The following is an 18,086-nucleotide window of genomic DNA, read 5'->3' as shown; positions in this document are numbered from 1 at the left end:
GCTAGCAGGGAGAAGGAGGTGATTGTCCCTCTGTATAAGGCAATGGTTAGGCCACACCTTGAGTACTGTGTACAGGTCTGGAGGCCTCATTTTAGGAAGGATGTAGATTTACTTGAGCGTGTACAGAGAAGGGCAACAAGATTGGTGAGGGAAATGAAGGGATCCTCTTACCAAGAGAGGCTTAAGTTCTGCAAATTGCAGTGGCTGGAGACTAGGCACCTGCGCGGTGATCTGATTGAGGTATATAAGGCCTTGAATGGGTTGAGCACGCTGAATTCTGATGGGATCCTTCCACTTGTTCAGATTACAAACCTAAGGGGGCATAAATTCAAATTAAGAAAAGACAGATGTAGAATAGATGTGCGGAGATTTGCCTTTAGCCAGCGGGTGGTTAATTGCTGGAACAAACTTCTATCTGTCGTTGTAGAAGCTGACAGGCTAAATGAATTTAAGGAGGAACTGGACAGGCATTTGGAGGGAATGGTGTGATTTTTTTTTTTTTTTTTGGCTGATGCTGCATAAGCTCATACGCTTGCTTTCTTGCATCACATGCCACTACTACTACTACTACACTACTTATTCGAGGGAGTGCAATACATGGTAACCCATTATGAAGGTAGTCAAAATATGAGATACAATTAAATTGATGCCATTTACACTACTTTTGTAATTTTTTACAACCACAGAAAAATATGGTGATATATCACTGATATTTTTACAGTTTTTATGCCTTGTGCATTTATTGTTTTTAATATATTGATAGAATACAGTAAATATTTTACAACACAGTAAAAATAGTAATTTCTACATCCAAAATATATCATCACATTATGTGGTGTATTTTGGAAGGGGAAATAATTTTATTTTTACAGTACTATGTACAATAAATTGCAATATGATAATGCAATACTTTTTTTTTTGTTTGTTTTTTTTCATTCTGTACTGTGTATGTATATTCTAAAAGGCGAAAGTGAAAAGTTTCACACAATTGCTCCAAAAAGCTTCAATGTCAAGCATCTTTATTGATACAATCTTTATCTCAATAAAAAATTACATGCATGTACCTTTTAAAGGAGCATAAATTCTGTAGGCTACTTAATATTTGCTACACAGCCTATGGGCAATAAAATGGATGAAACCTGCCAAAAAAAAAAAAAAAAAAGAAAATGTGTTTAGGAGATCATTACCTCAGTCTAATGCTTCACATATGTCATGAAAACCAGAAACTGAGCACTTATCAAACAGAAATTACCCAATTTCATGACCTCACAAGTTCTAATGTCCTTCTTTGGCAAATGGCTAATACCAGAATAAAATTTCTCAATTCTCAAGTGGTTTGCCAGATGGGTGGTGTGATATAAGGATTGCATTGGGGGCTTGACTATATATATATGCATTCTTTTCTATTTTGTGAGAGAAGCCTCACATATCTGAGTGTCAATACAAATATCTAGTTTTGTAAGACTTAAAAAAAAAAAGTGATTCACTGGTAATGAAAAAAAAAAAAAAATAAATAAATAAAAAAATATATATATATAAAAGTACAAAACAATTTTTTCTATCTTACCTCCAAGTCCTGTACGTAGCAAATAAAATGGAATGACTAACATCAAAACATGCTGAACCCAATAAACCTCTATTTCTAGTGGTAGCTACAATAAAAAAATAATAATAAATAAACATTTTAAATATTTAAAATTTATACAAAACTTTTTTTTTATTAAATCACCAAAAATATGTATTAAGATTAACTAAATCCAAGTCATTAAAATCAAAATACCTGTGGGGAAGGGATATTCTAAATCATAATATTGTGACATGAAATGAGTTTAGCAAACTTTAATAAAAGTGATCTTATTTTGCATTATTGTAAAATAACAATTACTGCAGAAATAATAAGCAAAATAAAGTAGAAATTTTGTACTTCTAACTACAATACCAAACATAATATAAAGTTTGTGTGTGTGGGGAGGGGGGGGATAAGAGTTTTAGGCCTATTCCACTTGTGAAATAGGCTGTATTATATCAAATTCTGGTTGTAGTATATATTAAAATTACTCATTTCTATATAAATATGCTAAATACAGTGTATATGTACAGTTGAAGCTATTCATTGTAATTGCCCAAGGGGTTTGGTTTGGACTGATTTGTTGATGGTTTATGCCACAATGGCAACTAAGATCCCCCAAGGGGAATGGAAAAAATGGTTGTTACATCAATAGTTCATAAAATCAGCAAAAGAACATTTAGAATTCCACTAACAAAATACATGCTACAATATTAAACAAAATTAGATAGTACGAATCAGAGCTATAATACTCAATACGTTCTACGTTGATATTAATATTTGTAAAATGATAAGAGGAGTTTACCTCAATATAGTATGTAGAACACTTCCATATGATACTCTCCAGAAATGAAAACGAAAAAATCGAAACTTTACATTAGAGTAAAAGATAAATAATTAAAAACCAATTTAACACAATTAAAAATCAATTTAAAGCAATTAAAAATTAAAAAGAATCTAATGAAAATATTCAAAACGATTTTCCTTCCTGAAGCTGACAATGCTTTTCGACCATATGTCGTGATCACAGGAATGAAAATTACCGAATACGGTTGAAACTGAAACTTAAATAGTGATTATTTGTCTTCGCACATGTCTGTTTACCTCAATATAGTACGTAGAACGAGTGTTCTACGTACTATGTTGAGGTAAACTCCTCTTATTATTTTACAAATATTAAACAAAATATATATATTATACATTTTGCACTGATTGTATGATATAGTAAGATAAATTTGTAAATAGCATTAGCATAGGCACATGATGCAAGAAAACAAGCTTATATAGCATCAGCAAAAAAAAAAAAAAAACAAAAAAAACCCCCTTATTTCACTCATCCACTCGCTCCAAATGTTTGTCAAGTTCTGCCGTGAATCTATTTAAGCTATCAACTTCTACAACGACATATGGAAGTTTGTTCCAGCAATCAACCACCCACTGGCTAAAGGCAAACTTCCGTACATCTATCCTACAACCGTCTTTCCTCAATTTGAATTTATGCCCTCTCAGGCGATTATTCTGAGCAAAGATTATTCTGTATATAAATTACTTATATACACTAATTACTGTATACAGTAGTACATATGCACTACTGTAACATAACAGATAACTTTTCTGAAAAATTTTGCTATATTTTTGACTTAATTAACACATTAAATTGTGTTCAATAAATAGTTTAATAATCATAGTCACATTCTTTAGCTTATTTTTAAACCTAGCCAGAGATTTTGTATCAGTGGTTTTGGTGCGAATATCGCAGCACAGAATTAATAGCGTAGGGCACGCTAGTGGAATTATAGAGTTTTAATTGTGATGAATAAGTAGATTGAAGGTTCAAAAGTACTCAATAGCATAATATGCATTAGCTTAGTGTAGTATCGTCAAATTAAGTTTTAAGTATGTTTTAAAAGTCAAACAGAAATCATGCCCCAGACTACAGCAGCAAAACAATGGGCTTTGTTACTCTAATTTGAGGCATGATTTCTCAGAGTAGCGGGAGTACTGTTGTTGCTTGGGGAGAACTGAAGGAAGCAATTCTCCTACAAACCATGTCCTAACAAAATGTGATGCTTGTGCAATGTTTGTGGATTTTCTGAACAGGACATGATACAGCAAGTGTGAAGAAATTAAGTTCAGACTGAGCATTCCGATGGGCATTTATAACAGCTTGAAGAATAGGAATTAAAATGGGGGGGGGGGGGGGCATCAAGCTCTCAGTTGCCCAACTCAACACTACAGCTCACACTTGTGGATCATGCAATACAGCAGCAATTTCCAAGGCAGAAAGTGCTGGTCCCACAGGAGATAGTTATTGTTGGTGACTCTTTTGTCAGGAAAACGAGAAATATATATTATTATACAAAAAGTATATGTGGAATAGGACCAAGGTATGTCTGCCAGGGACAAAGTACAGTAAACCCCCGCTATTCGTGGGGGTTACGTTCCTGAGAATTGTCGCGAATACCGAAAACGCGAATACTGAGTTATGGCTCCCATAGTAATAAAGGGGTTCTGTTCCAAAGTATGAAATATATAAGAAAAACTAGTCTAAAATTTTGTCTATGTATGTATTATATGTACCTTCATAATATGACCATTAGAAATGCAAGCATATGGCATCGAAATGAAAATAAGAAACAATTTAATATTAAATGTAATATTTATTAGAAATTTCAAACTCTTTCAAACCAGCACCTTTGCTAGCAAAAAAAACTTATCCCGCCAGTGCTATCACCAGTTTCGCTATAGTGTTGATAAAGGAGTTTTGCTTTTTCACGAATGATGAGTGAACTTAACGGAATTTTATTTTGAGTTCGGTCTTCTATCCACAGATTTAAAGCCTTTTCCATTTTTTCAAATTTAACATCACGAGTTACTTAAGCAATTAGCGCGTTTTCACGGACACTACGGCGGATTTCTTGATTGATCGTACCGTTGACTCATTGATTTTATAATGTTTTGCCACTGAGGAGACACTTTCACCAATAGAAATTTTGTCTAATAACTCAATTTTATTCGCTAATGTCATCACCTTCTTTGATATTTTCACATTTCTCTCGTTATTCGTAGCCATATTTTTGTACGGGCTAGAAAGAACTTGTCCACAATAAAGTCACTTTCTTCCGTTAACACACTCGAAAAAGTCTGTTTTACACACTGCAAAATGGTAGATTTATCAACTTTTGTAAGCATATAAATTTATAAATTGATAAATTTATTCAATTTATAAGCATATAAATTAAAAGCAAACGACGAAACCTTCCACAACAAGCGCATAACACATACTGAACAAGGATTAGCGAGAAACATCCACGCTCGCGATTTTGCCACCCCTCTCCCCCCCACCCACCAAGCGCTGTTTTGATTGGGAACGATAATTTTAGCCACGCCCATGTTTTTTATGGCGGAAAATATTCACGGCGCTTTAAAATTCACATTTTTTTTAGGTTTCATTTTATATTAAATCAGCGATCGCGAATACAGATACCGCGAATAGTGGGGGTTTACTGTATACGATGTTATAGAGCAGTTATCTTTCAAGGATACAAAAGGTGATATTATTGTACACACTGACACTAATGATATTAAGAATAGAAGATCTGAGGACTTACTTAACAAGTACAGGCAACGTTAGAAAAAAATCACGAGTTTGGATTGATTTGAAATTGTCTGCAATTCTGCCCAAACATGATAAGTCATGTCAATAAATTTGGCCCTGGAGAGAATGTGCAAGGCTCATGGGGTAGAATTTTTCTCGGCGAGCTTATGTTTATTTGTTAATAGGAGACTGTTTTTATAGGTATAAGATTCACTTAAATAGAAAGGGTGCAAGAATATTTGCCATTGAGGCAATGTTAGGTGGGTCAGAATACTGCTAGCATATATCAAATAGAGCTGGAGGTAGAGGTAAGTGTTTCTTGCACTGCTTCTAATGGAATATGCAGCAGCCTAGAAAGCAAGGTGTTGGTCATTTCAAGCCCTGCATCACCAAACAAGTAAATATATGGGCTGTATATTTACAATAAAACTAAGAATAAAATATATTTACAATAAAATTAAGAATAAAATATATTTACAATAAAATTAAGAATAAAATCTATAATCCAAACTATTGAAAAGAAAATGAAGGAATTGTGCTGTCTGATAACTGCCTCCCATCCCTCTCAGAGCAGCAACTGCTGCCCTGAATGTCATACACTTCGTTCCTCAATTGAGATACCTAGTGAAAGGTCATAATATAAACCTGTGCACCCAAATAGCATTCAAGGTTCCTCTTCAAACCTCAGTCATACAGATTGTCAGTTAGATGGAACAGAAGTCCCCACTGAAACTCAGCCTAAGTCTAGTCAACCGAGTCCAAGCAAAACAACAAGCATGCAATATATTCATGCAGCTCACAAAGATGCAACACAATTGCAGCCTGCCACAACTCATCCATTGATCAGCGCAAACTGAATAGACTACCTCCTCAACCCACAGGGCCTCAGTCTAAGAAATATGACAACACCTTCACTATGCCAATTGGCGGACCACCCATGCAATATCAGCCTATGACTTGGGCCCAGATTGTGGCGACACAGTGGACAGCTGGAATAAATTTGACAGAAAATAATCAGCCGAAACACAGCTCCCCTCCCAGACAAAGAGCAAACCGCTCCCATTCTACAGGAACATCAACAACCTCGCAGCTCCATGCAGTAAACACTACTGGAAAGGTGCAAAGTAAAAAACAATTCCCGGATAATCGATTTCCCGGTTAATACAAAAATACACAAGTCCCCGATATACGTAACAGATACGTTCTTACTTCGTCGAGTTTTACATAAGTCGGGAATGACTAATAACATATTGCTACTATATTATTATTGACAAATCTGAATTCCGCGCGATACTTGTTAATGTTTGGCCATTTTGATACATCCTTATTATAATGATTCCTTAGAGATTTAACAGATGCACCATTTTCAAACTTTTGAATAATTTCAAGTTTTTGTTTAACTGAAAGCATTTACTCTTTTGCATTTACTCATCATTTTCGTGATTTCTAAACAAAAAAAGAAAAAAAAAAAAAAAACTATAAAAAAAATTCTGACATCCCTGACATATATAACAAAACAAAATTTGTCCTTTTGCACTGCAACGGAACACAACACACTAAAACAAACTAAACATTTGGTCTCTCTCTTTTTTTTTTTTTTGAGTGGCTGGTGTGAAGACAGCGGGGATTTCAAGATAATAGGTACACTAATCTCCCAATGACGACTTATAATGCCGCTTGTCGCTTATTTACGACTTGCAAAATATCTGTTTATACCTATTCTAGTTATTACTTGAATTTTTTGATTTCTGGTTGATTTTTTTTTTTTTTTTTTTTTTAATTTGGAGTCTTGAAATATCCCAGTTAATCTAGAGTCTGCTGTATACGTCTCTCGACTCTCCCCTCAGACCACAACTGATCAAATTGCAATGGCTTTGAGAGATGAGTGACAACTTGATGTCACAGTGGAACACCTCCCAGCCAAACAATAGAGTTATGCCTCCTTCAAGCTTAAATGCGACTCCAAACAGTATTACAACGTAAAAAGTCCACCTATATGGCTAGTTGAAATCATTATATGTCCATTTACAGAAGAGCAACAGGCCATAATGACACAGTGGGTAACGCAAAAGCCCCCAGAAGGAAAAACAGCTGACTCGCCTATAGCTTCAGTAGTGATCAAACCATCCCAAAGGTAGATGCTCCAGTACATGCTCACCTGCCACCTTGCTACTCAAGTTGCCTCCCTGTAGGTCCTCTTCAGAGACAACATCAAAACATAATCTACCAAACTGAGATGCCTATCACTACCACATTAAGGCAGGCCCTCCTCGAAAGAACCAAACAACGAGTCCGGACCATTAAAAGAGTCCCTTTGACCCCCCCCCTCCCCGCGGTCACTACTTTATCAGAACATCTGCCGTTTAAGGAATAAAATTGAAACCATTGACAAAATTTTGTTATCTAAAGAGTTTGATATATTTTATCTCAATGAGACCTGGCTAAAACCCAATGAGCATTACATTGCAGCTACGATTCCAAGTGGTTATGGCTCTGTACTCACAAATTTGCAGATAAAGGAACCATTAGGTGGCAGTGATCACAGTGTACTGATGTGGGATTTACTTAAAGATATAATTACCATCAGGGGTAAAGGAAGGGGTTTTTGCTTCCGTAAAGGTGACTAGTGGTCTCAGACAGTTTTTAAATTCTGTACAGTGGGACCAACTGATGATGTTACCAACAGCAAATTCAAGGAATTAATAGTGGAAGCTACTAAACGCTTCATACCTATTAAGAAATATTGTTGAAGGTTTAGGCCTAAATGGCTGTCAAATGAACTAATGAGTCTCGTGGCAGAGAAGAAAAATGAATAGGATGCATATAAATTATCAGGTGACACAGAAGCCTATGATATATATAAGCTAGTCTGTAATCAAGTCACAAAAGTCAGGCAGGCAAAGGTAGATTACAATAAATCTTTGGCAAAGGATGCTAAGAAAAAGAGCAAGGATTTTGTTTACTTTTATAAACTCTAAAAGGAAGGGGATGAATCTGATTGGTCCACTTGATATCAATGGTTCGACTGTTGATGATCCTGCTCAGATAGCAAACAAACTGAATGAGTATTTTGCATCTACATCACACACGAGGAGTTATTAAGGTTTGAAAATGCCACAAGGTTATCAAATTGTAACAGGGTGCTTAATGATTTTGTAATAACTGAGAACAAAGTGGAGGAGAAATTGTTGAAGATAAACATAAGAAAGGCACATGGGGTGGATGGGTTCTATCCAGTTATATTAAAGGAGGCGGCGAATGAACTAAGCAAACCCTTAGCCATAATTATGAGAGCATCCTTGGACTCAGGAGAGGTCCCCACGGACTTGAGATGTGTAAATGTGTCCCCAATTCACAAAGGGGGGGATCAAAGGGTGACACGAGTAATTACAGACCAGTTAGTTTAACTTCTGTTCGGGGTAAAATAATGGAGTCACTGGTTAAAGATGCATTGCAGGATCATCTAGACAAGACTGCAGCAATAATTCAGACACAGCATGGGTTTGTTAAGGGAAAGCCTTGTCTGACAAATTTGATTGGTTATTATGATGTGGTTACAAAGGAACTGGATGCAAAAAATAATTTTGATATCATATACTTGGATTTCAGGAAAGCTTTCGACACTGTTGTGCATGGAAGACTACTGTACAAATTGGAGCAGAATGGTATTAAGGGTAAGTTGCTACAATGGATAAAAGGATGGTTGAGTGGGAGAAGACAGAGGGTGGTAATTAATGCTTGCTGCTCTTCGTGGACTAATGTTATTAGTGGAGTCCCACAGGGTTCGGTGTTGGGTCCACTGCTGTTTTGTATATTCATCAATGACATTGATGAAGGTATATCAGGCTTAGTGTCGAAGTTTGCAGATGATACAAAGGTTGGCAGGGTTGTTAATGACAGTAATGGCAGTGTGCTACTGCAACAGGATCTAGAAAATTTGGGCAGATGGGCTAAGATTGTTTGTTATTTGGTTTTTAGGAGCATTAGCAACTAAGGCCATATTGCTCCGGGATATGCGGTGATCATTTCCTGACCTTTCCTCATTCTCCATATTTGATGATGATGGGCTCGAACCCCGGTCTAATCAAGAAGCGTGTACTACGCACTGCTGCTCCTTCCCACCTGGCTATGGAGGCGCCCTGATGGGCTAAGAATTGGCAACTGAAGTTTAACCTTGACAAATGCAAAGTACTGCATATGGATAGAAGTAACCCCACAGAAACGTACCAACTGTGTGGTACTACACTTAAGGTGGTAGAAAATGAAAAAGACTTGGGAGTAATTGTGCAGTCAGATATGAAGTTTTCTGAGCAATGCAGACAGGCTGCCAGGGCATGTCATGGGGTTTTGTCAATGATATATAGGAATTTTGCTAGCAGGGAAAAGGAGGTGATTGTCCCTCTGTATAAGGCAATGGTCAGACCACGCCTTGAGTACTGCATACAGGTCTGGAGGCCTCATTTTAGGAAGGATGTAGGAGCATGTACAGAGAAGGGCAACAAGATTGGTGAGGGGAATGAAGGGATCTTCTTACCAAGAGAGGCTTAAGTTCTGCAAATTGCAGTGGCTGGAGACTAGGCACCTGTGCAGTGATCTGATTGAGGTGTATAAGGCTTGAATGGGATGAGCATGCTGAATTCTGATGGGATCCTTCCACTTGTTCAGATTACGAACCTAAGGGAGCATAAATTCAAATTAAGAAAAGACAGATGTAGAATAGATGTGCAGAAATTTGTCTTTAGTCAGTGGGTGGTTAATTGCTGGAACAAACTTCCACCTGTCTTTGTGGAAGTTGATAGGTTAAATAAATTTAAGGTGGAACTGGACAGGCATTTGGAGGGAATGGTGTGATTTTTTATTTTTTTTTGGCTGATGTTGCATAAGCTCATACACTTGCTTTCTTGTATCACAGGCCACTACTACTACTACTACCACCACCACCTTGACATCGAAGCAGCTTTTGATGTCATTCAAGTACCTACCCTCCTACGACTGTTTGAAGACCACTACTCCATAGGGATGCATTGCACTTCCTCTCATCACTCCTTCTCAACAGTACTATCATACTCCATTATTCAAAAAAGGCTTATACCAAGCAAATATCTACAGGAGTACCACAAGGGCCCCCCCCTCTCTGGCCCCCTCTTTACTGCCATTATCTCCCCTTTTATAAGCAGAGACCAGATGTACTGTCTTATGCAAATGATTTAAAAATATTGACCACCATTCAAGCAAATGCAGACACCTCTAGGATCACAGAGGAAATTAACAGTGTGCTCCTCACACTAGCGGACTACCTTAAACAATTTGGCCTCAACATTAACTTAGCAAAGTCGAAGTGCATGCTGTACTCCCTGAAGAAAAAAACAACAACCATCTCACCCAACATCAGTGGAGTTTCCATCCTGGCTGTTCTATATCATTTAGATTTGGGGGTTGTCTTTGACACAAAACTGAAATTCAACCAGCACATGGACAAACTCATCAGTTGTGTGGGTGGTGCACCTGAAATGGTGAACGAAACAACACCTGCATTACGTTTCAGATAGGATCACAGCAACAAAATGTCAGGACCATTATATACTCCCTGCTACTTTATGCAGCTGAAATCTGGGTGTCAGCAGCACCTACAATCAAGAAAACCTACTATCTGGGCAGTGGTATATTGACTCCTCAAATGGATAACCTACAAGCATAGCTTCCCCATGCTCAAATGACTGAAATGGCCCAGGCCCTGGGAATCCCCAGACTGCCCTCCCTCATTGATGAAAAAAGACTTGTAATCATAGTAAAATGTTGACCGGTCTGATTACGTTTCCTTCATTCTGGGATCTCTGTGGCCGGAGAATTCCATCTGCCCAGCTCAGAGCCACCCCAATCCAGCCACGTGAATGAAGAGGGAAACTAATTTCCCTCTTCATTCACGCCTCCACCTATCAGATTATTTCTTACCTTACCAGATGCTAGGACGAATACAGGACACCGATGCCGACCTTCAGAAATTTGCTGCCAACTGACGATACAAATGTGAGATACACACATCCCATAGACTGCAAACTGTCAGCTGCATCTGCCAATCACCAAACCCCTTAACTAAAACAGGGAATGGCAACCCCAGATATGGTGCCACCATCTCTTGACAAACCATTACAACCCATCACAACCATCTAGATGGAAGTGAAACTACACTGATGCTCCTAGTAAGGAATATTCTATGTTCGTTCAGTGTGCACAAGGAAAAGCCTTCTTTCTTCTCATCCAAAGACAGCATACCCTTCATCACCACTTGGAGATCCCCGTGAATTAACTAATGAACATAATAGAAAATGAGCCTGGCACTGCTCTCTCCCATGAACTGCGAGGACAATAGTCAATAATGTAAATCGTATGTGTATCAGTTGTTATTTGGTTTATTTAAGTTTAATGTTTTAAATCTCATAGTACGCCATTTTTGTAATGTAATTTGTTTAATGCCAGTTCTCATCACCTTAATGTCTTATGTAAATTAATGACACCCTATTCATTTAATGTCATCTTGTTTTTTTCTTTAATGTCTTGTGTTATTTAATGTTTTTTTAACACTTCTTATCTGTAAACCCCTGGCCTTTTGGCTCTTTTTGATTGTAACCAGCTACAATCGAATGTGTTGCAATAAAGATTCTCATTCATTCTCTCTCTCTCTCTCCCTTTTTCTCTAAGAACAGGTACAATACTTGCAAGTACATTAATGCTAAGGGCATTGTAAATAAATTAATTTGGAGTACTGATTAAGTCATTCGTTTATGATGTAATGTAGACTCTATAAAGGACAGAAAAGGGTATATTATAGCAAAGTCTCAGTAGTGTAGTGATGGTCTGTTGTCCATTTGGCCTCTTTGCTATCAGGCCCTTGGAAGGTCAAGGTCCCATTGTTGCCTGTCCTTAACCATTTGGAGGTGGGCCAGGCAGTAGGTTCTCCTAAGTCTCTAGCGGAGCAAACCCTGGCAATGCCTAGGAGGACTGAAAGGGGAGGATGGGGGAAAGAAGAATTTTTTTTTTATTAGAAATGAGTGTGGGGGTGACAGTTCTCAAACTGTCAAAGTTTGAGAACTCAAACTGTCATCCCCATGCTTGTTTGGGGAAAAGCAGGGAGGTAAAGGGGTGGATGATGAGTAGTGATAGCATTTAGGGTGGTAAGGCCTAACAGATAAAAAGTGTGAGGGAAGGGGGTACAGCCCTTGGGAAAGAGAATGGGAGCAAAAAAGTCATAGAGACAGGATGCTCTAGTGGGGGGGGGGGGTTGCTATCAGGCTATCAGTGAATAGACCCAAAATGGCAGACCAGTCAGAATTCCATGCCATGACCTCAAGGTGAGTTAGTACCATAAGAAATGGCTGGGGGAAGGAGGACCTTTGTGGTAGGCTGTCTCCTCTGCAGTCAGTCCAGAGGAGGCACCTTTCCAAGTCACAACACACTGCTGTCAAATTATCATACACTGATATACCATCACGCAGACAGTCAAGATATATATATATATATATATATATATATATATATTTTTTTTTTTTTTTTTTGCACAAATTCAGATGCATGAACAAGGGATGGTATATTCAGCATCCACCCATTATTTGCCCATCAGTCTCGCTCTTGTATGCAGACCATATAAAAGAAACTGAAGAATGGACATCACACTTTTGGACATCGCACATAGCCTTCACTGGCCATCGCAAGGTTTACACACATGACCTCTCATTCACTCTCAAGATCTTAGCATGCCAATATGCTATTTCCAGAATTTTTTTTAATTATTTTTTTTTCACACATGTATTCAGACAGGACATTTATATTACATCTATGCAAGTGGGCCATTCACTCACATTCATTCAACTCTCACTTTTAACAGCCCTCTTGAATAAGGATAAAGGGGGAGATACTTTTTTTTTTCCAGTCTAAAGTTACGACAATTAAGGGGGCCTTGCCTGAGAAGAGGTTTACTCCAACTCAAGGAAAAGTTCCAGCCACCCATAACAACACACTGCCCAACAGAAGCACTCCCGGCCTGTCAGAAGCACTACCAGAACAGATGAGTTGGGAGGGGACAACGTTAAAAATTAGGTTCGGACTAATGGAGATCTGTTTGCATGGAGTTTGGTTTTGGTGGGCAGTCACTGGTTCCCCATCCCAGTCCCAGAGAAGGCCATCTGGTATACCCACAGGTTAGTATGGAATTAGAGGCAGCTGCTGGGAGTGGGAGGGGAGAAATGTGGCAGGCGGAGGACAGGTTACGCTCTTGGTTAAGAAGCATATTAAATCTAAGGCAGTAAAACCACTCAGCATGAGTGGCCAGTGCAATGTTGAGTCAATCTGGTGTGATATAAGCACTGGGAAAACAAAAATGAGTAGGGATGTGCTATAGGCCTAAGGGATGGTGTAACAAACAACTGTACAGAGAAATAGAGTGGGACAATAAATTAGAATGTCTTATAATGGGGGATCCTTTGCTAAATCCTCTAAAGTGTGTAATCTGAGCAAGAGGAAGAATCATATCAGCATTGAGCTTGCTCAAACCATTCAAAGCCTTATACATCTCAATCAGATCACATCACAGGAGCCTAGTCTCCAAATGTTGCAATTTGCAGAACAATTTGCAATTTGAAGCCTTTATTGGTAAGAGAACCCCTTCATTTTCCCTAGCCTCGTTCCAGCAGCTATATATTCTTAAAATGAGGCCTCCAGACCTGCATGCAGTACTCAAGATGTGGCCTGACCATTGCCTTATACAAAGGGAATAACCACCTCCTTATCCCTGCTAGGAAAATTCTTGTATATCACTGACAAGATCCCGTAAGCTGCTTTAGTAGTCTGTCTGCACTGCACAGAAAACTTCCTATCTGACTGCACAATTACCCAGGTCTTTTTCATTCTCCACTACAGTGTAGTACTGCACAGTTGGGACATTACTCTGGCAGTTACTGCTACCCTCAGGCAGAACTTTGCATTTGCCAATGTTAAATTTCAGTTGCTTTCTTTGCTGCCACCCTTAATATAACTGGATAGATCCCAACCACCCCAGGTGCCTTTCTTATGTTTAACTTCAACAATTTCTCCTTCACTTTGATCACAGTTACTACAAAATCATTTAGCTCCCTGTTAGAATTTGATATACTTCTGGCTTCCACTTCCCTAGAGAATTTCTCATGTGGAAATGTAGAGGCAAAATACTCATTGAGTTTGTCAGCTACCTGAGCAGGATAATCAACAGACTAATTATCTATTGATATCAAATGGACCAACCTGATTCATCATCGCCTTCCTTCTAGAGTTTACATAAGTAAAGACGTCTTTGCTGTTTTCCTTTGCATCCTTTGCCAAAAATTTCTTGTAAAATGCCTTCGCCTGCCTAGCCTCCTTTTTGACTTGATTAAAGACCAGCATATATCTACTACAGGCTTCTGTGTCACCTGATGATGGTGACACAGAAACCTGTGTCACCATCAGTTGATCCTACTGTGAAGAATTTTAAAAAATGTCTGAGACCATTATAGTCATCTTTACTAAAGCTAAAACCATTTCCTTTACCACTGATGGTAGTTCCTTCATGTAAATCCCACATCAGTACACTGTTCCTTTATCTAGATTCTTAATGCATGAATAATCACTGCTGATAGTCAGATCAAGAGTATTACTCTCTCTTGTTGCCTCTCAAACATGCTGCTGTAGAAATCCAATAAATCCACGTCTTGCCAGTGTGCAAGTGACCAACAACAACAAGTTCCAGTCAATATCTGGGAAGTTAAAATCCCCCACTATAAGACATTCTGATTTACTGACCCACTCTATTTCTCAGTACAGTTGTTCATTGCACTCATCAGAGTCATTAGGCCTATAACACACTCCTACTCTCAATTTTGCTTTCCCAGTGCTTACGTCACACCAAACTGATTCAACATTGCACTGTCCACCCAAGTCAAATGGATGCACTGCCTTTGATTTCCTGTGTTTCTTAACTAACAACATAACCTCCTCCCCAAATTCCAATTCTGAATTCCTTATATCTGTGTGATATGTCTCTAATATCCCAACAATATCGCCTTTGATGCCTTGACCAGCATTTCAAATTCACAAATTTATTTACAATATTCCGAGCATTGGTATACATGCAAGTAAACATATACTAGTTCCATGATGACTCCCAGAGGCTCTTGAAATCTCCAGCTACTTGCTTTCCAGGCTGCTACTCATTCCATTAGAATGCTCATTACAGCCATCAAAGCAGCAAACAGTTCGGTTGTTTTTTGGACGGTCTCTCCTCACCCTCGATGAACCAATTCATCCCAGAGATTCTGTGTAAAAGTGAGGTAGGGGTTGAGCTGGCCAGTCCAAATTTTCAACACTTGTGTACTCAAATGTGTTTGTCACAATGCAAACAGTAGTACATTTGTACTATATGTTATAATAGTACAAATGTACACTATAAAATGTAGTGTTGTTCTGATGGTACAGCTATGGGCCACCCCAACGTGCTGCCACAATGTAAGTAATGCATTATTTTCAGGGACATCTAGATAGATCTCACATCCATGGTTTTTTTTTAAAATATCCAGTGGTCCCAGGCCAATCCATGAGAAACAGCCATAGACCATCATGCTGTCTCCACCAAACTTCATTGTCAGGGTAATATAGTCTGGCAGGTAGCTTTCGATGGGCGTCCATCACTCGCAGGTACGACTGTCAGACTGATAGACTATGTACCATGACTCATCACTCTAAAGCACGGCCTAATCTATTCATTCCAAAACAACAGGCCTTACACACCAAGCTAGAGGGAATCTCGAATTAGTCGGGGTGATTTATGGCTTGTGAACGGCTGCATGACTGTGGTAACACATATCATACAGCATCCTGTGCACTGTACTGGTGCTGATGTGTGTCCAATCATCTCACTCAGGGCCTATGTGTGCATTTTACAATGACAAAGTGTGTTTAGAGCAGACAATTTTTGCAGGGCTCTTCAGTCATGTTCCATCAGCTTCAGAGGGTTTCTAGGTTGTTTTGTTAATTGTTTCAGTATCAATCCACTTCTGTGTGGAGATCACATCACCAATCATCAACCTAGAGAGAATGCTTGTACAGGGATGGGATACACTTAAATAGAAAGGAAGCAAGGATATTTGCTGATGCTATTGAGGCAGTGTTAGGTGGTTTGGAAAACTGACAGCTTGGGGGGGGGGGATTTACAGACTAATAGATTAACAGTAGCCACAGACAGAGGTGAAAGCGATTCTTCCACTGCTTCTATTGGAATGAGCAGCCTTGAAAGCAAAGTGCTAGGGATTTCAAAAACTGTTGACAGTCATCAAGAAACAAATAAATACATGGACTGTGTTCGGATAACCAAGAGAAAGAACAGGTGGATGTATACTTATATGTACACCAATGCTAGGAGTATAATAAATAAATTTGATGGATTTGAAGTGCTGGTAAAGACATGAAATGCAGACGTTGGAATTTTAGAGACGTGGTGCCACTCAAATATAAGGGATGCAGAATTTGAATACAGCAGGCCCCCGTTATAACGCGGTTCGCTTTACGCTGATTCGCTATAACGCTGTTCTTATATTATAACCCGTATCTGACTATAACGCTGTCACAGATCACTATAATGCTTTTTTACAGATTACATTTTTGACATATTTAACGAAATCGTTTCATTTGATGGAGTCGATAGCTTGAAAATGAATAGCAAAACAGCATTAAACGTTTCCCACGCCGACTTGAGAAATTTTCCCACGCTCAGTGAAATTTTCTCGCACACTAATTTAATTGCAGTACAGTGACTTGTTACGTAGTTCCAAGATCAACATTTTAAAAAATGATCAAATATATTGCTTGTAATATTTGCGTTATATGCTTTTATCCGAAGTCTAGTCATCACTCAGTAGAGTATTAGACATCGTGCGTAACGGAAAGTTTACTTGAACATTGTATCATAATTAATTCAACCAACGCAGTTACATTTTCGAATAGCTAATAATGACCGATAGGAATGAAAAAGCAACAACGTCTGGGCGCAGTACGAAGACTATAAATGTAAGAAAAAGACTGAATTTGAAAATTAAATTAGACGTTTTGAAGCGAATCGATTCCAGTCAATGACAAGCTGATGTGTGCCATAATTTAGGACTTGCAACTTTAACTGTAAGAACAATTATAAAAAAATAAAGAATTAATTTTAGCAGTGGGAAAGATAGCTGTTCCACTGCAAGCAACTAGGACTAGGCCGGCTATTAGGATTGAAATGGAAAGACTTTAATTTTATTGAAGACAATATTCCAATGCAGAATTCAGTTAAGTTAAATATTAAAAAAAAAAAAAAAAAAAAGGGGGAGGGAGAGAGATTAGCCAATATGATGATCTGAAGAAAACTCGCCAAAAAAAAAAAAAAAAAAACGTGGAACCATTTAAAACTGGTAAGGGCTGGTAGAATAGATTTAAAATCCAGGGAGAAGCCTAGTGCAGATCAAGGAACCGAAACTTTCAAAAAAGAACTTGTTAAAATTATTGAAGAGGGGTATTGTGTATTATACTTCTCGACAAGTTTTTAACATAGATGAAGCAGGACTTTTGTGGAAACGAATGCCTAAAAGAAGTTTCATATTGAAAGAAGAAAAAAACATGCCAGGTTTCAAAGCGGCAAAGGATCGGTTGACTCTATTGTTGGGTGGTAACGCTGCGGGGAATTTAAAATTAATACCCCTTTTAGTTTATTTGGAAGAGGGCCAAAGTTCATCTCAAAATCCGCACATTTTTCATGATTAAATTCATCAATTAAATTCATTATTTTAATTGGAATTTTAAGTTTACTTTTGATACGCAAGTAGTTACCACATAATTATACGTATGTAATGCAGAATATTTTATATGTGCAAATATTTGAATGTT

At 38.1% G+C, this 18,086-nt stretch overlaps 1 protein-coding gene across 2 annotated transcripts in view; it reads right to left on the bottom strand.

The window, feature by feature from the left end:
* The window catches only part of LOC150075993 (transmembrane protein 164), a 121,265-nt gene that overhangs the window by 36,346 nt on the left and 66,833 nt on the right, over nucleotides 1-18,086 (bottom strand). For both annotated transcript variants that reach the window (XM_090387476.1, XM_090387475.1), the window contains one exon: nucleotides 1,568-1,652. In XM_090387476.1, coding sequence (XP_090243602.1) covers nucleotides 1,568-1,652 — 85 coding nt within the window. The remainder of the gene's footprint in view (nucleotides 1-1,567; nucleotides 1,653-18,086) is intronic.

This window comes from Mastigoproctus giganteus, chromosome 13 (assembly GCF_048544385.1).
Source record: "Mastigoproctus giganteus isolate SK-2022 chromosome 13, ASM4854438v1, whole genome shotgun sequence".
NCBI lineage: Eukaryota > Metazoa > Arthropoda > Arachnida > Uropygi > Thelyphonidae > Mastigoproctus > Mastigoproctus giganteus.
The sequence above is the reverse complement of the archived record's forward strand: the minus strand, read 5'-3'. Positions and strand labels throughout refer to the sequence as shown.